Below are 24835 nucleotides of genomic sequence, written 5' to 3'. Positions count from 1 at the left end.
CCATCCCCCATCTCAGTGGGGGAATTAGCCCCGCTGGGAAGGGGTTAAATGAGGTCAGGAGCCGCGAGACTCCATGACATCAGCTGGAGCATCTTGTCCATATTTATGAAGTGAATCATTGTCTAGTGACGGAACACATATAGGAATATCTGTGGCCAATTCCAGAAGAAGAGGATTCCATGGTTGAGCCCTCCATAAAGAGGAGATCAAGGTTACCTCCTCTCTCTGCCTCCAGTATGGAGGGAAATGGATCTATGGAGAATAGTCTTCAGAAACCGTTCAATTCTTGGAACGGCCTTTGATTTAGTCTCCAACCGCTATATTTATTCAAGTGGTGTGAAAAACAATCTGCCTCAGAATTTTGGGAGGTATTGTTCCCCGACTGAAATCCTGGGGCTTATTTACAAGCCCCTTACTACACTTTTGCGACGCTGTTGCATCATTTTTTTAGCCTCAGCAGTGGCGTAAACAATGTGCCAGGTTGCGACCTATTTACAACGTGATGCATCGAGGCAGATGCGGCACCTTGTAAACCCCTGCACTACGTTACACCTGCCTCCGGTATAATGTATGCAGGGTGGGCGTTCGCTCATGAGAAAACCTTGTAGAAGTGACGCTGAGAAATCTACAAGGTTTCACTGCGCCAAACTCTTATGCCTGTGTATTACGTATAGGCCTCCACAAACATTGCTGGAGTTGCATCAGGCTTACAACACAACTCCAACAATACGTGACTTTTGCGCCAACAGATGCACCAGGATACCCGACGCATCTGTCAATCCTTGCAACATGGTGCGCCGTATTGCAAATACCACACATCCATGGTGGTGCAAGGGTTTCTTTCCCTGCTGCACAGAAACAGACCCATCACTGCTTTAATGCAGAGATGCATCAGATCCTTGTAAATAAGCCTCACTGTTTTCTAGACAGAAATCCCAAAATGCTTTTGCTATTTCTGCTAATGGTTTGGAGTGTGTGTCCCTGACTGGTGTACACACCTGACTCCTGTGGGATTGTCCATGCATAGCAGCACAGCACAAGTTTGCATTTTGCAACATAAAGCTGTGGATTGCAAAGAAGCCTATATTAGCTGCTCCTTCTTGGACTAGCTTCCACCAGTTGAGAACTGGCCACACTGAGCCATAACCATCTACATTGGTTGGTACCTGATTCTACGGCTCCATCTGGGATGTAGCGAAAACTGTGTGCCTGTTCCTGGCACCTATGTGATTTTGGGCCCGATTCACAGAACTAACTTAAGACAAAATCCTAAACTTACTACCATTTTGGTATTCACGGAAGGCACTTACTCATTTTGGTATTCTCAGAAGGCACTTACTCATTTTGGTATTCACAGAAGGCACTTACTCACTGATGAGTAAGTGCCTTCTGCGAATACCAACATTCGTAAGTGCCTTCTGTGAATACCAACATTCGTAAGTGCCTTCTGTGAATACTAATGAGTAATGAGTAAATGGTAGTAAGTTTAGGATTTTATCTTAAGTTAGTTCTGTGAATCGGGCCCATAGCCACCAAGAAATCTCTTCTTTTGTTTCCACTCCTAAAGGCACCAGTTGAATCATAAAATACTTTTCAGATAATTCCAAGGCCAAATTAAAGGTATAGAACTCAAACCATGATACTTCCTCCTTAGATAATCAATATTTTAATAAGCAATGTCATGTACAGAAACCAAGAAAATGCATACAAAAATAAAGTGAACTACAGAAATCATCACCAATAAAATAAAAAAAAAACAAGAAAAGAGAAATTTCTGCAAGATGTAAAACAGAAAATCAATAGCAAAGAATTTCACTTTTAGGATAGAAGATGGTCATGAATAAGCCGGGCTTGACGTATCACAGAATCCCAAAAGTATTAGAGTTACTTGACAACTCTTCCGCTACTCCTGCCTCCACTACAAATCACCTCATGACTTCTCTCATGAACAAATATAAACAACGGAAGAATGTAAATTCGTAAAAAAATAACAAAAGCCAAAAAGCATGGAACAGAGTGTGCAAATCAATTGGATTTGTATAGAAGGCCCTCACTCACCAACCTGGTTGGTGACATGGTTCATCATTGGGCCCCACCGGGTGAAGCCAAATGACTCCCCGGTCTGGTACAATGCCAGATTTACTGCGGACTGCGGAGCACTCACCATTCTCTCATGAGATCCACCAACCTCACAAGATACATTTCTATCAATTCTTCCCTGTAAAGTTTAAGGTGAAACTGATCTAATTACCACTGCTATACATTTGTTCGAAATTTGTGCTTGCTCTGTCTTGAAACAGTTGACCAACATCATGACTCTAGTGTATTTAGACCAATCAGGCTTAATTTGTTAACAATCTCCAACAACACAAAACTTTATACAAGTTAACTTTTTTCCTCTGATCAAAATATTTGTATTTCTGTGTGTTGGAAGTCTTCCTTTACATGCCACTCCACAAACCAGTCCCATGATTAAGAACATTTTTATTCCACACCACCCAACCTGGACTCTTACTAATAATATGGGCCAGATGTAGGTAGCCAAATACCTGTCGGTAACGGCCGATTTCGGCCGTTACCGACCGGTATTTGGCTTTTGAGATGTAGGTGTGTCGTTATTTACAGAATCGGTATATTTACCGATTCGGTAAATTTACCACTTCGGTATTTTACCGAATCGGTAAATATACCGATTCTGTAAATCCATATGTAGCTGACACTCCTAAGAGTGCCACAGGCCCTTAAGAGTCGGTATTTTACCACACAATCCTATTGGGTGGTAAAATACCGAATTCAGGTGTGCATGCACATCTGTGCATGCACACCTCTGCAATGTGACACACAGACATGCCCTTAGGGCATGCATGTGTGCCTCATGTCACACAAGCCTGTACTTGGGGTGCTGGAGGGTGTCAAAGTGACACCCCCTGCACCCTTGCAGGATTCGGTATTTACCGATTCGGTATTGCCCATTGATTCCTATGGGCTTCAAAGCCCATAGGAATCAATGGGCAATACCGATTCGGTATTTACAGAATCGGTAAATACCGAATGTTACCGATTCGGTAATTGAAAATTAAATTTTATCTACATCTCCCACCTTCTAATTTACCGATTCATAAATACCGAATCGGTAAAATTCGGTATTTATGAATCGGTAAATGAGAATTACCTACATCTGGCCCCTAGTCTCTTAAATATATATATTTATTCGTTTAAAGTGCTTTATAAACCGCAAACATGACACAAGAGCATCAGTCTGCTGTACAAATGATTGGACAAGTAGACAAGATGCCCAAACAAGAGAACACTGGTGTTGAGGAGAGGTTTCATAGAAGCTGTCAGGATTCCTTATTTGTGACTTCAGGTAAGTAAGTTGGCTGAAAAGACAAGGCGCAGGTAGTAGATGACAACGTGATGCAGAAAATGAAGTGATGACGTACGACCCCTTGCCACCCATCTTTCTCCCCATGGATGATTTGATCATTTCACCTCTGGGCATTGTTGTGGAGGTGGGGCTCTGTTTAAAATTACAATATAAACATATAAGTACTTTGGCTAATGAATATTTGTGAGGGTAGATAGGAAATGGGAAAGGGTGACAATAAATTAGAGCTCTGGCTGTTACTTGTGCACCATTAGGGTCTTCAATTGCTGGACATTCATTTTCAGTTACATTTCTTTGTGCACAAATTAATGCCAGGGGTTTGTTGTGTGACCTATTCAATCTTTATGAAAATATGAAGATAAAATTCATGTCTAAGCAGGTGCTGCACTCCAAATCAATTGGATAGTGGTCAGTAAGACAACTGTGAAGGGAAGTGCAAATGACAGAGGGTGATGTTTGACAAAGAGGCCTGGGTCTTTGCTCTGCCACAGGTGCCCAAAAAGATGAGGCCTCTATAGATGCCTACCTTTACTAGACATCCATATACATTTGATGGAAATGGTTTCACTTTCTGATGCTTTACTACTTGAGGTGGTGAGTGAGGAAAAGGGTGAATTGAAGTTTTTGCAACCGGTATTGGGCTGCCTGAATTTTGCATGCAAATTGATGATGCCAGAAATTGTATTTTTATAGGCAGATTCCATTTATAAAGAAGGGGATTGAAAGTCCCACCACAGGATCAGGATTACAAATAGAGCATGGAAGATTATGCAGGTCTCGCTAATATTTTTAGGCCATTAAAAGGGATTGACTTATGGCTACTGGCCAACATGGTGATATGGATAGAGGAGAATTTTCTCTGATAAGTCAAGTGCTAGGACCCTGAGACTGTGCACTGTGTATCATCCTCCCCAGCCCGGGTACTCACCAATTACTATGCCGCACTCGGAGCTTTATATAACAAGTCTTTATTCATCTGCGTGTAAGAGTGAGCTCAACATTCCAAACCTGCATTCACTTCACTACGCTCTAATACGTCACAGTTCTACGGAGTCCATCAGGAGTCACAAGGGTTCCATCATTACTAACTCACAAGACACTACACGCCGGAAGGGTCATTGATAGGGGCGAGTGATAAGGAAGAGAAGTGACACATTAGGCCCGATTCACAAAGGTGCAGACAATAAGATAGTACTCGTAAATGCCCTTTGAGAATTCCCAAGGTCGTAAACTTGGACATTTGTTTTAAGTTTTGACCAAATGTCTAAGCTGACCTTTGTGAATAGGGCCCAGTATCTCTATGATGGAATTCTTCCCAGCTGTGTTGGCCCTGAGGCTGTAGGTAAGGAACTGCAAGGCCAGTTGGTGACACTTGTCAACAACGAGGCTATGCGCCACCCAGTGAAGAATTTGTTGAGCTGAGAAGCTGGAAGCTATTAGCAGGGCAAGGAAGGAAGTGTAGAGAGACCTGTGGGGCTATTCCAAGCTAAATTTAACTGAGGGTATTAGACCCAATGACCATTGAGTCTGAATGTCTGGTACTCTTTCAAAACCATGAAATTCTTCTTTCCTTACTAGGTAACAGGTTGTGCTTGGAGACCTTGAATGAAGGCATGGTAGTCAGTGCAGGCTTTAGGTGGGAGAATAGAAAGATCACCTCATGGGAATTGTTTCTGGTAGTGGCATAATGACTACAAGAGATGTGGTTAACAAGTGAATGGAAGAAAGGCAGTGGTAGGGGTAAGAGAAGAAAAGGTGCAGCTAGAGTAATCCTGGTGTTGTAGTGTGACTCCTAAGAAAGTTTTGGAAGCATTAAGAGCATATATGAGCTTTATGCCAACTGGCACATGCATCAATATTGCATTTTGCGATTCCTTAATTGCGATAAATAAGGAATCGCAATTAAGGAATTGCAAACTGCAATGCATCAAGAAATGGCTGAAAAAATAGCGATTTCTTAAAATTCCTTAATTGCGATTCTCTAATTGAGAATCGCTATTAAGGAATACCTCCCCATCCATTCCTATGGGCCTATAGGCCCATAGGAGTGAATGGAAAGACATTCTTAATTTGCAATTCACCATTAGAAATTCGCAAATTAAGAATGCAATTTCAAGGGTACAGGGGTGTCCACCCCTGAAATCTGCTTAGAAGTACATTTTGCACACTCACATGCCCCAAGGGCATGTGTGTGTGTAAAATGGAACTTTGAAAAATGCACATTAGTGCATTTTTCAAAGTTTTCGCAAATTACCATGAAGGTCAACTTCATGGTAATTTGCTCCTCTTATTTGCGAATTCACAAATTTTAAAAGTTTGATGCATTCCATTTAAGGAATCTCAATTTGAGATTCCTTAAATGCAATCGCAATTTAAGAAATCGCAATTTTGCGATTTCTTAAATTGCGAAAATTACAAAAATGATAATGCATCGAGAATTGCATTCGCAAACGGCCGAATTTTGCGATTCGCACCATTTGCGAATGTAATTTCCTTTGATGCATGTGCCCGCAAGACTTTTAACTGAAGTTTAAAGATTGGTAAACAGAAGAGTTGACTACTTCAATGTTGGGGTTTGCTTAGAAAGTGGAGAGAAGGGTTAGTTACTCCTTGTTAGAATGTTGTTTATGGCATAGTATACTGCGCGGACGAAGGCTGTAAGTGTGCTAAGGGCATTTGTTATAAAAATGATGAACAAAGAATCTAGAAAGAATTCCAAATAGGAAACCATACAAAGAATTACTTAAATAGCACTTCATATTCTGTGTGGTGGTCAGAATAATGCCAGTCTCGCCATGGGTGCCAGGTTCTCTTACTGCAGTGCTTCTGGTGGCTGCCCCAGTTATCATCAAATTGTAGTCATATTTCAAGTCCCAGTTTTTGTTGAATCTGAAAAGCTGATCACCTCTGGTTGAGCACGCCTGGGAGGATAATGAAAGAATGTTTCAAGCCAGCCCCCCGGCGGGGTAGGCAACCACCCATGAGGCGCGTAAAGAGCGCGACTGCCGTGACGCGGCAGGTGTGCAGGGGAGTAGCTTGGTCAGTATGACTGGGGGAATAAGCTTCAGATTTTCCAACAATCACCCCGGTAAATAATGTTAAAATACATTATACGACAAGCAGGGCGCACTGCTTAAAGGCAAGCGGAAAGAGAGAGGAATGTGAATTGGTGGGCTACTATGAAAGAGAAAACACAATGGCCCAGATGTAGGTCACCAATTACCGGTCGGTAACGGCCGATTTCGGCCGTTACCGACCGGTATTTGGGAATTGGCAAGTAGGGGGCATTTTATTTACAGAATCGGTATATTTACCGATTCGGTAAATTTACAGAATCGGTAAAATACTGAATGGGTAAATATACCGATTCTGTAAATCAAGATGTAGGTGGCACTGTAATCAGTGCCACAGGCCCTTACCGAATCGTTATTTACCATGGAATACTATTCCATGGTAAATAACGAATTCCAGTGTACATGCACATCTGTGCATGTACACCTGTGCCATGTGGCACACAGACATGCCCTAAGGGCATGTAAGTGTGTCACATGGCACACAAGCCAGAATCAGGGGTGCAACAGGGTGTCAAAGTGACACCCTGTCCCCCTTGTAAATTCAGTAATTTTATCGATTCGGTAATTACCGAATCGGTATTTGCTATTGAATCCTATAGGCTTAAAGGCCCATAGGAATCAATGGCAAATACCGATTCGGTAATTACCGAACCGGTAATTACCGAATATTACCGATTCGGTATCTTTACCGAATTATTTACCTACATAGCAATTACTGAATTGTAAATACAGAATCGGTAAAATTCGGTATTTACCATTCGGTAATGGGCTATTACCTACATCGGGGCCCATATTCTGTAAAATAACCAACATTTTGACGCTTTTCAAAACAGAGAGGGGGGAAGAATGTGTGTGCCTTTTTGTCTGTAAAAACTCCTGGTGAAGTCTGACAGACACCTCACCATACCCATCTAAAACCAACTGTACAAAAATATTGATCACAAAATACCATAACTAACGGGGTGTAACAACCAAAACACCCCGCCTGAAGCAACGCCCCTGCCTCTGTGTGGCCACCACTTCTGCGTCATCTCGCAATCTCACAATAAACCCTTTCTAGACTCTTCCCTCATGAATCCATCTCCTTTGAGTCATCCCAAAACTCATTTTTCTACTATGATCTCCCTAATCCATTTCTAGAGACTCTTTCTCCCTCCATCTCTTCTTTCTTTACCCCACACCTCTTCTTACCGCTATGATCTCCCAATAAACACTTTCTAGACCCTTCCCTCCTCTATCCCTCCACTATCCTCTTCAATCCAACTAACAGACTCACATGTTTATCCTTCAAATCAACTCATATTTCCCTATAATAATTCACCAGTAATCCTTTTGGGTTCCAGAGTAGTGTGCCACTGCCGAAAAAGCACTTCAATGATTCGTCAGAGGTAGTAAGTGCTATATAAATACATTTACAATAACAATTACAATGTTACCTGTGGCACGCGTGGGCTGGCACATGCTTCCTCCACAGTCCATCTTCACACACTCATGTGTCCCCAGGCAAACCTTCTCAGCATCACACTCTGTGGGGCATGGGTCTAAATCTTAAAACATAAAATATTTCATTTTAGAATTGACTCATATTTCCTGCTTTCAAAAATGATCACCAACGAAGAAGAACCCAGTAATCTGATTGGACATGGGAAGAGAGTTCAGCTACAGCCCACGCCCTTCTGTTTGGCTATATTACTGAGCCTCATAGCTGTACCTTAAAATGTCATGCCATTATCCTTGTATAGCTTGCAGGGCAGCCTTGAGCTCTAGGAACACAACTTGACATGCTGACACCTTGACACCTCCTCAACTTTGTAAACACAGCCTGGCCGCATGGTCAGAGCAGCTTTTGAATGGTAGGCAACATTTACCACACATCCCTAACCAGACAGCACCTTCACCAATCAGGCCCTTTTTAGTAACCTTAAGTTCCAAGGTTTTACCACCCAGGTTAGTTGGTATTTTTTCTTATAATTACATTGGGCCCGAATTACAGAACTAACTTAAGACAAAATCCTAAACTTATTACCATTTTGGTATACACAGAAGGCACTTACTCATTTCGGTATTCACAGAAGTTTGGAGTCCTAACTTTAGAACTCCTAAATGCCTTCTGTGAATAAAAAAATTTCAAGCCAGAAAAGAGGGATTGAGGCTACTATGCCTGCACTGGTAATACAGTCCCTAGAGTATGTATATGTGTGGGTGCAAAAGGTCTGGGATACAATCCCCTAAATCCCAAGGTTGGAAAACAAAGATTGTTTTACAAATCAAATTTACAAAAAGTGACCCTGCACACCTCAAAAATAGTAAACAAAACAGTTTAAATGCTATTTATGCATATGATCGTAATCACTACATTAGTTCTCCCAAGAATTCCAAAGTCAAGTTTCTTCTGTAAGCAGATTCTTTTATTCAAAGTTGATGTTTAAAACCAATAGCCAACGCGTTTCGTCCGTGGCCGGACTTCTTCAGGGCTTTTTATCGAACTTTCTATTTGGTACTGCTTCACATTGGTCTTCACACTTGAAATTCAAATATCTTCAATAAATAAGGAGATCATATATGAAAGATACACCAAGTTTTCAATTTTTCAAATAAGGAATGGCAATTTGTCAGCCAATAGTGGAAATTCGGCGTCTCGTATTTCGTGCGGTCGTCTGGTATAATACTTCCGCTTTTCACTCAGGAGCACCTGCCAACTATAGTTTCTTACACTGTAGGTCTGTACATGTTCCTATTGGGACTACTTCTTTTATTTCCTGCTCATTAATAATTGTGAACATACTTTAACTATCAGCACTGCGCCCGAAACACGTGCGCCACGCTTCAGGTTTTAGTTTCATTGTCATGTTCCTTTGCCCGCCCTGGTGCAGGGGGAGTTGTGTTTAGTTCGCACAACTTTCTGTTCCGGTGCCTTCTCCCCGGCTCACCTATCCCTCACACGGAGGACCTTTCCCGATAAACAGGCTTTTAAAAATTATTCGTTTCTCCTCATATTTGCCCAAGGGCGCCCAGCGTATACACTTAAACCAGACTTGTTCCAGGTACCATCTGTGACCTCACCCTGTAGCAGGTGAGGGCGAAAAAGAATCTTGAAGGCTGGGAGAGATGGAGTGTTCATTAACATTATCTTTGGAAATCTGCTTTCGTGTTGCCTCCCCCATGGGTCTCTCTGTAGGGACATGGATGGTCTATTGATGGTAACAGTATCCAGGATTCAAAACTCAACAATATAAACATGTGACAGTGGCTGGTGCTTGCTTTCTGGTCGTACTAATTGGGTAGGTCAATTTGGAATTTCTCTTCAGGGTTCCAAAACGCATTATTAATATTAGTACATAAGCTTTTTCTGAAAGTCTTTTTTTCTATCAAATAGCAGGGAAAAAGAGTTATAATAGTCAGAGCGGTAGATGTAGTCAATTTTTCAATTTCTGCTTTGCATCTGCATTGCCATAAGTACAGGCTCTATGCGTACAGTAAGTGGTGACAAGTGGAGTGTTTACAAGTCATGCTGACAGTGGGTTGTGAAGCCCGGGGGACTGCATGCTGTCTCCACATGCTGACAGTGGGTTGTGAAGCCTGGGGGACTGCATGCTGTCTCCACATGCTGACAGTGGGTTGTGAAGCCTGGGGGACTGCATGCTGTCTCCACATGCTGACAGTGGGTTGTGAAGCTGAGGGACTGCATGCTGTCTGCACATGCTGACAGTGGGTTGTGAAGCTGAGGGACTGCATGCTGTCTGCACATGCTGACAGTGGGTTGTGAAGCCTGGGGTACTGCATGCTGTCTCCACATGCTGACAGTGGGTTGTGAAGCCTGGGGGACTGCATGCTGTCTGCACATGCTGACAGTGGGTTGTGAAGCCTGGGGGACTGCATGCTGCCTCCACATGCTGACAGTGGGTTGTGAAGCCTGGGGGACTGCATGCTGTCTCCACATGCTGACAGTGGGTGGTGAAGCCTTGGGAACTGCATGCTGTCTCCACATGCTGGCAGTGGGTTGTGAAGCCTGGGGGACTGCATGCTGTCTCCACATGCTGACATTGGGTTGTGAAGCCTGGGGGACTGCATGCTGTCGGCACATGCTGACAGTGGGTTGTGAAGCCTGGGGGACTGCATGCTGTCTGCACATGCTGACAGTGGGTTGTGAAGCCTGGGGGACTGCATGCTGTCTGCACATGCTGACAGTGGGTTGTGAAGCCTGGGGGACTGCATGCTGTCTCCACATGCTGACAGTGAGTTGTGAAGCCTGGGGGACTGCATGCTGTCTCCACATGCTGACAGTGGGTTGTGAAGCCTGGGGGACTGCATGATGTCTGCACATGCTGACAGTGGGTTGTGAATCCTGGGGGACTGCATGCTGTCTGCACATGCTGACAGTGGGTTATGAAGCCTGGGGGACTGCATGCTGTCTCCACATGCTGACATTGGGTTGTGAAGCCTGGGGGACTGCATGCTGTCTGCACATGCTGACAGTGGGTTGTGAAGCCTGGGGTACTGCATGCTGTCTCCACATGCTGACAGTGGGGTGTGAAGCCTGGGGGACTGCATGCTGTCTGCACATGCTGACAGTGGGTTGTGAAGCCTGGGGGACTGCATGCTGTCTCCACATGCTGACAGTGGGTTGTGAAGCCTGAGGGACTGCATGCATGCTGTCTGCACATGCTGACAGTGGGTTGTGAAGCCTGGGGGACTGCATGCTGTCTCCACATGCTGACAGTGGGTTGTGAAGCCTGGGGGACTGCATGCTGTCTCCACATGCTGACAGTGGGTTGTGAAGCCTGGGGGACTGCATGCTGTCTGCACATGCTGACAGTGGGTTGTGAAGCCTGGGGGACTGCATGCTGTTTCCCCATGCTGACAGTGGGTTGTGAAGCCTGGGGGACTGCATGCTGTCTGCACATGCTGACAGTGGGTTGTGAAGCCTGGGGGACTGCATGCTGTCTCCACATGCTGACAGTGGGTTGTGAAGTCTGGGGGACTGCATGCTGTCTGCACATGCTGACAGTGGGTTGTGAAGCCTGGGGGACTGCATGCTGTCTGCACATGCTGACAGTGGGTTGTGAAGCCTGGGGGACTGCATGCTGTCTGCACATGCTGACAGTGGGTTGTGAAGCCTGGGGGACTGCATGCTGTCTCCACATGCTGACAGTGGGTTGTGAAGACTGGGGGACTGCATGTTGTCTCCACATGCTGACAGTGGGTTGTGAAGCCTGGGGGACTGCATGCTGTCTCCACATGCTGACAGTGGGTTGTGAAGCCTGGGGGACTGCATGCTGTCTGCACATGCTGACAGTGGGTTGTGAAGCCTGGGGGACTGCATGCTGTCTCCACATGCTGACAGTGGGTTGTGAAGCCTGGGGGACTGCATGCTGTCTGCACATGCTGACAGTGGGTTGTGAAGCCTGGGGGACTGCATGCTGTCTCCACATGCTGAGCGAACAGCAGGCGATCCTCTCCATGCCAACGGCAGAGCTCAAACCCTACTGAACAAAACAAGCAAAGGGAGACAGACATATGCCCTGTGCTACACATGTGTGCTTTTGACAGTGCAGGCACATCAGCCACACCCTAATGTTCTCCACAATCAGTACTTAGCTGAGGATACAATGTAAGTCTTACGTGAATGAGTGAATGAGTGGAGACTGGCACCGCACAATGCAGGTCAGGGCAGTGGAAGCGTAGAGCGTGCCCTCTCTGGGAAAAACAAACAGTGCCTTTCCCTGCAGGCCTTTAACACCTGTTTAGCCACAAAATATACTTTGGTTACTTTTTCTTACAGCTTTTTCGTGAGAATGATGAGGAATAATTATCTGTACAGAGTAACCCAGGTTCTTATGGGTGTGTTTTACTGGTTTGGGTCAGATGAAAACAACCATCTGTTGTGACCCTGGGTAAAGGTCAAAGTACTCCGTTTTCAGAATGCTCAAATGTATTTCTCCCTTACAATTTCTACTCAGCTGCCTTGGTGTAAAAATGTCAGTCCATTATTTACCACAATACAAATTGAATTAATTAACTCCTCCCGCCCCGCTGACCCCTCTCCATATGTCTGTTTTTTGGTTTTATTTTGATTAAAAAGCGAGTGGCAGGAAGGGAATCGCATTACCCTGCCATTTGTCTCTGCTGTTGTCTTTCTCCCAGCATTGCAATGCATCAGCCTGAGAGCCCAGCTCATGAAGGGGGAAGCAGGGGCGGCTCTAGGCTCATGGGGGCCCTGGGCAGGGAGCGTAGGTAGGGGGCCACGGAAGAGGGGGTCCGAGCGGGGCGGAACGCGGAGGCCAGTAAAGAGGGGGGGGGTTCAGGGTGTTTGGAAGTGGAACAAATCCCTGCCAGGGGCCGCCACGCAAATATGTATCCATCCTCAGAGGATTATTATATTAAGGATCTATATTGGTGTGGTGGCCCCTGAGGTTTGGTGGCCCTGTGCAGGTACACAGCTTGCACATGCCTAAGGCCGCCCCTGGGGGAAGGGGCAGGGGCGTTGCATCTCCCTGTGCTGCCTACAGACATTACCCCCAGGTCCCTTATGTCCTCGGCCCATTCAGAACTTATGGAGATAACCATCTCCTGACAGAAAATAAAACAAGAGGAATGCTGGGATATCCCTACTGCCCCTCCCCCCGGGAGTACAAAGGTAGGATCTACCCAGCAGCCCTCCTGTTCTTTTTTTCTGTCTTCGACAGAATGGCTGATGGATGGATGCTGTTGGTGTTGGGGGCTGCACCGGCTCCTGCTGGGCTTGAGTGGCGTGCAGTCCTCTTCTGGCTCCTCCTGCCCGGCTGCCTGGCTTCTCGGGCAGGGGTGTGGTTCCTGTGTGTCTCCCCCCCGGCCTGCCGGGCTTGCTGGGGGGGATTGACTTCTTTGCGGCCGTTGTTCCGGTTTTCCGGCCCTTTGCGGCTGGTGCGCCGCCTCCCGGTTACTTCCGGGTCGCTGTGCGCGTCTCCCCGAGCCTGGCCGGGTGGGAGACGCGCTGCGCTGGATGGTCGATCCCGGATCCGGCTGTTGGTGTGTGGGGGCCTTGCTGTTGCTGCTCAGGCCCCCGCTCCGGGTAAGTCCCGCTTTTGCGGTGTTTTTGCTCCCTCTGTCAGTGTTGTGCTGTTTGTTCCGGAGCGTTGACTTCCTGGAGCGCTTGTGTTTGCACTCCTGCCTCGGATATCTCGAGGCTGCCGCTGCTGCTGAGCCTGAACCTGGGAGCGTGGTGCTCGGTCTCCGGCTGCTGTTCCCTGGCTTCCCCCGGAGGGTGCTCGGATGCGGCATGGCTTGTTCCGGTGTGTTCCTTGTTGTGCCTGTGCAACATGGTTACGGCGGGTGCTGCCGGCTTGGGGCTGGTGTCCCATGTTCGGTCCTCGGCATTGGTTCTGCAGCCTGTGCTTTACTGTTTGCGATTTGATGTATTTTCCCTCCGTCATGCGTTTTGCATTTTTGACAGGGTTGAATGTTGAGCCACTCTTCCCGACGTCAGTGTGAAGGGGCCTGTGGTTTTTTGTCAGGGGTGCGCACTGTACATATGTCATGCTTTGCGCTGGCTGACTTGTGTGGCTATTCACTGTTGGGAGCGTGTTTGCTGCAGATGTTGCGTGTCAGCTGGGCCGCTGCTCTGTCCCTTCCTCTCATGGACCCGGGTCTGGGGGGGGGGGGGGGGGTGCTACCTGCCTCTGTGGTGGGGCTGCTCTGTCCCTGATGCTCTGCCTGTCATGCCTTTCCGACTTGGACGGACGACTTAGCGGTGGGTGGTCCTGGTTCTAGTCTCGGCGGGGGCGCTCTTCCTCCGGTGTTTCTCGGCGGATCTCCTTTTCTCGCGGTTCCTTCCGACTTGGCAGGGTTCCTCGGTGTCTGGGAGTGGTTGTGTTCTGTAGGCTGCCTCTGCCGTCTTTGGTGCTGCCACCCTTGGTTCGTGCCTCCTGTCGACTCGCCACGCTTCTGAGTACAGCGCTGGGCTTTGGGTCTCGGTGTCTGGGCGCTGCGGCTGGGTGCCTTTCTCCTTGATGTGGGCTCCTCGCTGCCGTGCTGCTGCTCGTCTGCCTCCTGCGTTGCATTGGCTGGCACTTCCTTTTGCTGTGTTGGTTGGCTGGCGCTTTGCCCTCTGTCGGTCCTCCGGTCCCCTGTGCGGCGTTTGGTTGGCCTCCGCTCTGCGGTTTTGCGCCTCTGTTTGGTGTCGGGGCTTGCTTGTGGGCTCTGTGCTGCCTTCCCTTTTGGGGGTTTCCTGCTGCTGCTGTTTCTGGGGTCCGCGCTGCCTTCGGCTGGCCCCGGTTCTCCGGTGGTGGACGTTCCGTGGGTCTGTTCCCTTGGTTCTATTCTTCGGGGGTGCCCCTGCTCTTGGCGCCTCTGGGGGTGTTTGCCCTTTCTGTTTCTGGCTTGGGTTCCGGTCGCCTCTGTGGTGGCTGGTTCTTTTTGCTGCTCCTGCCTTTGCTTGCTCGTGGGTTCCCTGTGTGATTGGGGTTTCCCTGCCTGCTGGGTTGCACCGTGCCCTCTGGTGCTCTGGTGTCCGTGTCGCTTCTTTTCCTGCTTCGGCGGCCTGTTTGGGTTGCCTTCTGCTTCCGGCTCTCTGCACCGTCTGGTGGTGGGTCGTTGTTCCTGCTTCTTGGGCCGCTGCGCGGTGGATCCTTGGGCTCCCCTCGTTCAGGTTGGCCTGCCGTCCTGTTCTTCCTCGGTGGTCTTGCCTCCTCTGCGGGCTGGCTGTTGTGGCCTCTACCCTGCTTGGGGATCCTGGTTCTTCCCTTCCGGGTTCCTGGTTCTTTCCCTCCTTTGCAATGGCTGCGCCTGGTTCCTCTCGTGGGTGCCGATGGTTCTTTGGGGTGCTCTCTCCCCTCTGCCTCTGCTTGGGTGGCATATGCTGCCTTGGGTCCGGCTTTTCTGTTCCTCCCGGCCTGCGCCTGTTTTCGGGCGTGGTGCGTGGAGGGGGCCTGCTTGAGTCCTTCTGGTGCTGTGGCCTTCCCTTTGCTGGGTTCTGCTGTTTCCTGGCATCCCCTCCTGTGTCTGCTGTGTGGTATGCCTGGGGCCTCCTGGCGGCTGCCGGGTCCTGTCTTGCCTCCTTTTCTCGGGGTTGGTGTGTTGTTCCCACGCCCCGCTGTCTGCTCGGTAGCTTGGTCTGGCCTGGTTGGTTTCTGCCTGGCCGCCTGGAGCTGCGGGGTGCGATTGGCTTCTTCCTTTGGTTTTCTTCCCTGCCTCTTCTGGTTTTGGTGGTGGTGAGGGGTGGCCGTTGTTGTTGCCTCTCCTGGGCCTGTGGGTTTTTGTCTCCACGGATGTCTGCTGGGTCTGCCTCCCGGCCTGCCGGGCTTGCTGGGCTGCGTGGCTTCCTCCTGGCCGGTGTTCCGGCTTCTCGGCCCTTTGGGGCGGGGGCGCCGCCTCCCCGTTTCTTCCGGGTCGCTCTGCGCGTCTCCCCGTTGCTTGGCCGTGTGGGTGGAGCGCTGCGCTGGTTGCTGTGGCCTACGTTTGCTTCTGCTTGGCTTCGGCCGTGGCTTTCTGTGGTGGCCTGTTGCCTTGGGCTTCCTCCCTGTTGGCTCCTGTTCTGGGCTGGTCTGCCTTCTGTTTGTGCGTCCTGCTCTGGGTTGCCTGGTTGTGCTCTTGCTGCGGTCCTGGGCTGCCTGGTTGAGTCTCTTCTGGGAGTTTCTTGGGTGGCTTGGCGCTTCTTTGCGGGTGCCCTGTCTGCCTTTGGGGTGGCTGGTCCCTGTGTCATGGGGTTCCGGTTGCTTGTGGGTGTGCTGTGTTCCGGTCTTCTTCTTGTTTCTGACCGTCACGCTGTTGCCTTCTTGTTTTCCCTTCTTGCCTCTTCTGGGGTTCGTTGGGGCGTCGGCGGGGCTGTTGGCTCTCGGGCCTGTGCTCTGTTGGGGTCTTTCCTTCTTTGTCCTTCCCTTGTTTTGGGTTGGTTCTGCGGGTTGCCTTTGGCTTCGGCTTTGGCTTCCTGTCTGTGTCCTAGGTTGCGGCTTCGCCGTACGGGGTTCGTCCCCTGTGCGTGCCCTGCCTTGGGTTTTGCCGGGCTGTGGGGTGTGGTTTGCTTGTGCTTTCCTCCCTGGCTGCGGTTGGTTCTGTGAGGTCCTCTGGGTTGGTTTTGCCTCGGTCTCTCTGGCCTCTGGGTTTCTGCCCCGGTCCTTTGCTTGGGCTGTTTGGGGTCTTTGTGCCTGGCCTGTCTCTGGTTTGGCTTGGCTGTGGTTGTTGTGTCCTTCACGGTTCCCTTGCTGTCGTCTTGGGTCCTCCGGGTGCTTGGCCCGTCCGGTTGCTCTCCTGCTTTGGTGTTCGGGTTTGCCTTCCTCGGGCTGGGGCTTCCTGCTCCTGTTCCTCCGCTTTGGCTGGTGTTCTGTTTCGGGGTTCCTGGGGTTCCTTCGGTCCCCTTTTTTTCTCTTTTCCGGGTATCTTTGTCCTGGTTGGTTGCCCTTGTTGGTTGTTCCTGCTCGGGTTTCCTGGAGGTGCTGATTCCCTTTGCCTTGTGTCCTCGTCTTGCGGGACCTGGTGGCTTGGCTTCCTGGGGTTTGCTCTTCGTTCCCTGGTGTCTGGGGTTTCTCTCTTTCCCTGGCCTGGGGCTCAGTCTTGCCTTTCGGGTTGAGTTCTGGTGGGCTTCCGCTGTTCTTCTTTGTTGGGCCTTTGGTTCCTCTGGTCCGCTTGTCTCCTGCCTGTTCTTGCCTGGGTTGTCTTCTTCTGCCCGCTTCTGGCTTGTTGGCCTGGTGGATCTTGGCCTTTCTCTTGTTTGGCCTCTCTTCTGCGGTTTGTCCTCTTGCCTGTGGTGGCTTGGGTGTCTGTGCTCCCCCTGTCGCTGGTTGGCTGTGGGGTGTTCCTGCGGTGGTCTGGTTGGCCTCTCTGGTGGCCGGTCTGGTCTTCTGGCTGTGCGCCCTTGCTCTTGTTGGGTGTGTGCTGGTCTGGTGGGGTTCCTCTTGTCGGGGGCTCTGCCTGGGGTTTCCCCGGTTCTTCCTTTTTCCTTCTGCGGTTGCTGCCTTGGTGTGGTTTCCTGGGTTGGCTTCTGTTGGGTTGGGAAGGCCGGCTTTTTCTGCTTTGGTATTTCTCCATAAGTTCTGAATGGGCCGAGGACATAAGGGACCTGGGGGTAATGCTCTATTACTTACCGGTAATCTTCATTACTCCTGGTCCCGTTGTCCTCGGCCCATTCATACGCCCCTCCCTCCCTCCCGGGTGGCCGGCCTTCCTGTCTGGGCTTGTTTGTACAGGAGGGCTGCTGGGTAGATCCTACCTTTGTACTCCCGGGGGGAGGGGCAGTAGGGATATCCCAGCATTCCTCTTGTTTTATTTTCTGTCAGGAGATGTTTATCTCCATAAGTTCTGAATGGGCCGAGGACAACGGGACCAGGAGTAATGAAGATTACCGGTAAGTAATAGAGCATTAACCATTACTAGACTACAAGGTAGGTATAGCACACTCTTCTCTTTGACTTACACCGTGCTGCAGGAATTGGCACTCTAAAGTGAAATAAATGTTTTAACAAATCCACGTGAGCCGCACCTCATGAACAGTTTAGCCGAGGCTGGTCGGTTGTTGCTTCACCCACTTCCCCTCTCATCTCCCTCTCACACTCCCATGACCCACTCTTCTCTCGCAATACCACCGCCCTCTCTCATCCCTCTCTCACTACCTGTCTCCTCTCTATACTGCCAGCTAACACATGCTACCTTCCTGTACCTCCAACACGCTGTGCACTAGGTCACCTCTCGCCTTGCCCCTCTGGGTGCCCCTTCCACTTGTTCCACTAGGTTTCTCTCTAATACTGTCTCTCACCCATCTCTCTCACTCTCTCATGCACTATTCCCACCTCTCTCATGTGGTTAACTTCTGGTCTTCAACAACAGTTTCTATCCCGTAGCTTTTCAAAGTTTCTGTTCATCAAACCCACGCTCTACTCCTCTTCTTAAGGTGTCTTCTGTGCACACATAACCTCCCTCTTTGTGCGTCCATGGCCTGCTCTCCCATTCTTTCTATCTTTCTCACACACTATTTCTGCTCCTCCATCTCAAATTAAATGGCCATGTCCTGCACAACTACCTTTCCCTCTTATTCCTCCTTTCTGACTATTCTCTGCAGCTCTCTCCACTATCTAGTCACCATGCCACACAATTCCACTACACAAATACAGTACACAACACACAATTACTGAACTAACAATTCCAATCCACCCCACATGATACCACTCCACACCATATACATCCACTACACACCAAAACAGAACACATAGCTAAAAACAGTATCATTTACAATGGCAATAGCTCTAACTCTAACTAATGCGAGACCTATTGCTTTGCAAATGCTTGTTGAGCATGCTGTTGTCCCACCTTCCCTGATACTTTGTGTTGTCATTGCCCCTCTTGCAAGACGTACAACGTAGGGGCTTCCAATAGACCAGGATGGCAAGGACGAGGAAAGAGAGCGGCCATGGCGAGAAGGAGGCAGCCACAGCAGGTAAGAGCTTTTATAATTATAATTAATAAGGGAGGGTGGAGGGGCCGGCTAACTCTGCTCCGCCACGGACACAGAGTTTTGCCTAAACTCCGCGCTCGCAACGGAGCGCGGAGTGGGCAAAACTCTGTAACTCCGCTGGCAGAGTGGAGTTACCCACCGGGGATTAGTTTGAGCTATGAATGTGAGCATGTGCCCGGATATCCACTGGTAGTTCATCTATTGTGAATTGTGATGGTTCGAGTTTTCTCACAGATGTTTTGGGGTGAGCTTTGGCTCAAAGTCTCCACCTACTTTGAAACATACCTCTGCACCCCACATCAGGTTCGCTCAGCCTTTACCTTGTTTAACACGGTGAGGAATACTTTCACTCCAAACTTTGGTGATTTGTAAATCACATAACCTTCTACAGGCGCAATCATGCTTGCCTCCAAACCCACATGTGTACAGTAAGTAAATCTGTGCATTATATGACTACGGGGCAGCCGCGGTCTGTGCAGGTAAGAGCGGTGGAGCGGTGTGGCCTGGTGGGGGGGGATTTCAATAGACGATCACACGGAAAAATGTTATTTATTTAATTTTTCCTCATGGTCGCATGTCGAGATCCCCCCACCCACTTAGCACCACCGTTTTTACCTGCACGGACCACTGCTGCTACAGGGTTATCAGTAATCTTATATCCGAGGAGGGGGAGCAGAGAAGTTGGAATAGTCCTTTGAACCATCAAAGGGGAGAGATGCTTGATAAGCCTTGATTCTTTACCAGGGGTCCCCTAGCTCCTCCCCCTGCCCACTCAAGTGTCTATCAAGCTCTGGTGATGCACAGGCAGAACTTCACTAGTGCACCGGTCGTTGCGGTCATCACTAGTGTTAGATTGCAGCACAACATAGTTTTGAAACCAGTACTCATTAAAAGGATTTGGTTGGACAGTAACTGAAAATTCTTGCAGGTATGTAAAAACTGGTGAAATCATACAGGTGTGAGGTATGATCTTTCAGAAAAGAGTTGTTTAATTTCAGGGTCTTCAGGGCTAACCACAATCTACCTACCTGGCCTCCCCAGGTCTGCTGCCCACTGCCAAATCTAATGCCTCCCATTAGGGAGCAGTCTTTCAGAAGTGACTTGTATCTTAGAGGTATATAGAGTTGTGAAGGTCGTCATCTGCAAACTCACTGATGCTTTGTATAGAAGACCCTTGGCAGCAATCCACAAATGCAAGCTTTGCAAGGAAAATTACTTGTAAACCCTACTTTTGGCAAACAAATAGTTCCATTGCCAAGAATGTTTTTCATACATTCTTTCCTGTATTTATTTTTTAAAATAATCTCCCTCTGCGAGAAATGTTTGCCCTTGTTAATGAAACAACAGAATCTTCATGAACTGTGAGGTTTGCCAACGTTGTAAACATTACTGGGACAATTTAAATTTGTGTTAACATGGTTGGCCACTTCTGCTCTGCATGAAAAATATGTATTTACTTCCATAAGAAGAGCTAGGCTATTTCACTATACTTGTCATGACCCTCACAAGCTTCTGTGGCACCTGGATCCCCTCACGGGTGACAAGCTGCCCCCTACAAATCAAATGATTGATTGATTGACTGTGGCTTGGTTCTTCCATCATCATCAGAACACTATGACACTGCCTGCCACCCACAAATACTGTTTTGGAGCAAACCCTTTATCTGATATCTCTCATAGCTCTAGAACTCCTGAGCGCTGTATTTTCACCTCACGCTGAACTGAAGATGGACTTGCGTTGCTTAGCATATGGACGCTGACACGCTGATCTCTGTCAAACATTTGTGGCACTTCCTGCTTGTTGTCAGGCTCAAGGGCCACCTCATGGTCTTCATTGGCAGCTAATAAGAAACCTAGGGCCAGATGTAGGTAGGCAAATACCGGTCGGTAACGGCCGAAATTCAATAATTTCGGCCGTTACTGACCGGTATTTGGAAAAATGAGATGAAGGTGGGCATTTTACTGATTTGGTAAGTTACCGATTCCTTAAAATACCGAATTTTGCTATGTAGGGAGCACTCAAATGAGTGCTTTTCCCCTTTTAGGATTCGTTATTTACCACCAACTACAAGTTGGTGGTAAATAATGAAAACCTTGGAAAAAGCATTTTTTTTGCTTTTCCAGCAGTGCCATGTTGCAGACATGCATGCCCTTAGGGCATGTATGTTGCAGACATACATGCCCTTAGGGCATGTATGTCTGCAACATGTGCACCCATACACAATTGAGGGGTGCAACAGGGTGTCAAAGTGACACCCTGCCACCCTTCAATGTTTCCCCTTTTTACCGATTCGGTAATTGGCATTCATTCCTATGGGCCTCCAGGCCCACAGGAATGAATGGCAATTACCAAATCGGTATTTACCGATTCGGTAATTACAGAACCTTACCGATTCAGTAATTTTTTCGGTAGAATTACCTACATCCCATTTGCCTGTTCTTAAATACTGAATCGGTATGATTCGGTATTTAAGAATCGTAATCTGGGATTACCTACATCGGTCCCTAAATGAATTCCAGGACACTGGTTTGACTCTTTGTGCTGTCAGTGGCATTGTCCTGGTATGTCTGGAATCTGCTTGAGGAGGTGGTGCTAGAATGGGTATCTGTTCTCTCTCATAGCTTAGCTTACCTCATGCACTCCCAGAACATCTTCTCTCAGTGGTCTTTTCTACAAACACCTCTAAACTTGGTTCATTTCATCTTCTCACATAGATGGGTATGCCCATGTAAGACCTGCTTTCATTCATTATCCTCATCTCTCCTCAAACTTTATCCTTCATCAGGACATGGACAACCTTGCTTCTCTGTCACCTCCACTTCCCTAGCACACTAGAAGAGTCACCTGATTGTGTGAGCATTATATGAAGCACCGACCTAACCGATGTAATAACAGAAGGTATAGTTCACATGTGCATACATATAGCTGAATGCATCCCTGTATGAGGCACTCCTTAAGGTTCAAAAATAGACTCCACTGAAAGTTAGTTTGTGTGTTCACAGTTTATGTATGATAAACAATTTCATTCATTGTATTCAATATTTCAATTCACTTGATGTAATGATTGACATCTCATTCATCATAGAATTACTTTCAACTCCAATACATTTCGTGCCTAAGTGCCCTTTATCAAGGAGTACTGTGGGGGACAAAGAAGATATAATGAATAGTGTGAAAAGATGAAGATGTACAGTGGTGTTATCAAAACCTCATGTGCAGGTGATGAATTACATGTCATGCGTTGCCATGCGGTGTTAGTCTACACTATCGTACCAGTAATTTAAGATCCCATGTACATTGCATCCAGGGTTCTTCAGGATCGTAAAAAAAGTGTGTTAAATACAGTGAAAAAAAGAAAAAACGAGCGTAATTAAAAGCGCGTGTTCCAACGCCGAGGAACCCACGGGGTGCAGTAGAGTTAAGGAAGTGACTGACACGGGTGCCGCTAAACCGTATGATAAATGCATACAGACGGGATTTACCAAAAAGGCACTTACAATCATTCAGTCGGTGTGTAGTCAACACGCTACGAAAAAAGGTGACAGGATATTAGATTCCCTGTTAAAGGGCACCTCGGCCCGAAATGCATTCAGCTATATGTATGCACATGTGAACTATATTTGTTAGCGTTTGGACGGATACGCTACCTGTGAGAGCAACCTACCTTACTAAACTCGCAATCAAACAACTATTGAACTTTTGTGCTGTGCATCTTCGCCTTTCTTGTTTTATAACAGAAGGTATAGACATCAGAGGTCAGAGGAGGATGGGGGGGGTTCCTGGTAACCATGATCCACCACCAGCTTTGATCACTGGTGACTGTGGGGTCCACTGACCTTAAGACCAAGAGATGCTCAAGCAAACCATCACATTTATTGGGCAAGAGAGTGGTGAGACCATGTGTTCTGTGGAAGGGGGCAAGCCTCCTGTTGTTGAGAAGAGGCTCCATTGCTTCTGTAAACACAAAGGATGTCTTGTACTCACGCCTTGTGAGAGATTCATCAAATGGGTTTAAATTGTAAGCAAATGCAACCATGCTTATTCAACCATCAAGATATGCATAGGTTTACCTCTATCAAGTTTACGCAACACATTTTTGTAACACAAATATTTACACAACACCTCAAACATAATTCATTCTAAGTAATGGTTTTGCTGCGTTTGGTGTAATTACATTCAGCAGTTCCAATGGGACATCCAATTGAGAATGCTTTTGTTTTTTACCCCCCCTTTTTTACATCACTTTGGAGGGAAATACAGTCACTTGGTATGTCACACATTAGCCTCATATCTTAAATGTGTGCAACATTTCAGCAAAAAAGCCTTCTGACACCAGGTTAGAATGAAGAGTCATATTTCGTTCCCAGTGATGGTGCAGACCATACCAGAACCTAGTGTCACAGGCCTTCCCATTTATTGGGTGTGTAACAAGCAACCCCTGTGTGGAGCACATGCACCAAGCATTGCTATGATGCAGTGCAGTGGCCACTGCCTGGAAGGTGGGTCTTTGCTCTTTCCATGCCTCTGTCTTTGTACTCACCCTCAACAGGAGCAGCCCAGCATTGATCTTTCCAGAGGCAGAGGATCAGGAGAAAGAGGGAGGTGTTGGCCACCCACTTCATGATGTCAAGAAGATCTGATCTGAAGACAGGAGCCTAGTAGCTCTGGAGACTTCACGCTCCTCTCAGAGTTTCAGATATGTGCCACAGGATTATAGGATTTCCTAAGATTCAAAACTCCACTGTGGGTGTATGAAAAATGCACCACAGGAGCACCACGGGAGCTCCTAGGTTCCAAGCTCCTCTGAAAGTATGTGAGAACTGCACCACAGTATCCTGGAAGTTGGTGAGACTTCAAGCTCCACTGCGGGTGGGTGTGAAGGGCACCACAGGAGCCTGGGATCTCCTGGGGCTCCAAGCTTCTCCCAGGGTTTCAAAGTACACCACAGGATCCTGGAAGCTCCTGAGACTGCAAGCTCCTCTCAGCGTCTGAGCAATGGATCACAGGATTGTTTGATCTCGCAAGGTTCCGGCTCCTCTGAGGATGTATGAGAAGAGCACCACAGAAGCCTGGAAGTTGCCAATGCTTCAACTTTCTCTCATCTCTGAGAAAAACACCACAGGATCCTGGGATCTACTGGCACTGTGAGGTACACACAGCAGAGGCTTGGGAGCTGCTGTTTCTTCAAGCTTCTCTCAGAGAGTGTGGGAAATGCACCACAGAGGCTTGCTGCTGAGGCGGAGGTGGCCCGCCCTTTTGCACAACACAAGATATTCTATCTTGACTCTGGCCATCTTCCAAGCTCAGGGATTGAATGACTAACAAAGGCTTATGAGAACAGCTGTTAAGATGCAATTAACATGATTGAAGGCCTCCCTGGCTTGTAAAGCACATATATCCAGCTGTGCCAGGGCTCATTAAAATCTAATTAGGGGTATCAGCACGATAGGTGTGAAGAGCTTGTGTGTGTATGAAGGCAAAGCATAGCTAAAACAAACAACTGAATGAGACAGAGAACACCCTCAAGAAGTCCCCCCAAAGAGCCATTGACCACAGCAAAAGCTGCAGTACATGTCTATATAGGAAAAACAGTGGTTCCTGTGGAATAATATACTGTATACTTATGATACAAAAGCACAATAGCAATATAGAGGGTTAAGTAATGGCAGAGGGCGAAGGAACCACTAACACAATAGATTCAGTGTAACATATTTTATAGACTTTCAAACAAAAATAGATATATACGTTGTTGTCAATCAAAGAAACTTGTGCATTGTGTCTCCGGTAAGAACGGGAACCTAAACATAAGTGACAATGTGAGTCCTATATACAAGGTTTCCACAATTTGTACAAGTCGACCATTATCAAAAATGATTCTATGTGAACAGCAGCTATATACAGTGATACGTGCTGGGAAATGGTTCGCTTCTTCTGTTTGTCGACAGAGTTTCG

The 24835-nt window shown here is 47.7% G+C and overlaps 1 protein-coding gene across 2 annotated transcripts in view; it reads right to left on the bottom strand.

Annotated features, from left to right (window-relative positions):
* LOC144772164 (uncharacterized) overlaps positions 1 to 24076 on the bottom strand; it is a 56095-nt gene extending 32019 nt beyond the window's left edge. Inside the window, exons 1-2 of one of the 2 annotated variants that reach the window (XM_078656307.1) lie at positions 23424 to 24076; positions 7899 to 8009 (exon numbers count right to left, since the gene is read on the bottom strand). In XM_078656307.1, the coding sequence (XP_078512433.1) occupies positions 7899 to 8009; positions 23424 to 23505 (193 nt within the window). In that variant the 5' untranslated portion in view covers positions 23506 to 24076. The remainder of the gene's footprint in view (positions 1 to 7898; positions 8010 to 23423) is intronic. The other variant, XM_078656308.1, reaches the window with a different exon arrangement.
* Positions 24077 to 24835: the final 759 nt, after the last annotated feature.

The sequence above is a fragment of the Lissotriton helveticus genome, chromosome 8, assembly GCF_964261635.1.
Source record: "Lissotriton helveticus chromosome 8, aLisHel1.1, whole genome shotgun sequence".
Taxonomy (NCBI): Eukaryota; Metazoa; Chordata; class Amphibia; order Caudata; family Salamandridae; genus Lissotriton; species Lissotriton helveticus.
Note: the sequence above shows the minus strand (reverse complement) of the source record. Positions and strands in the feature narration are given on the sequence as shown.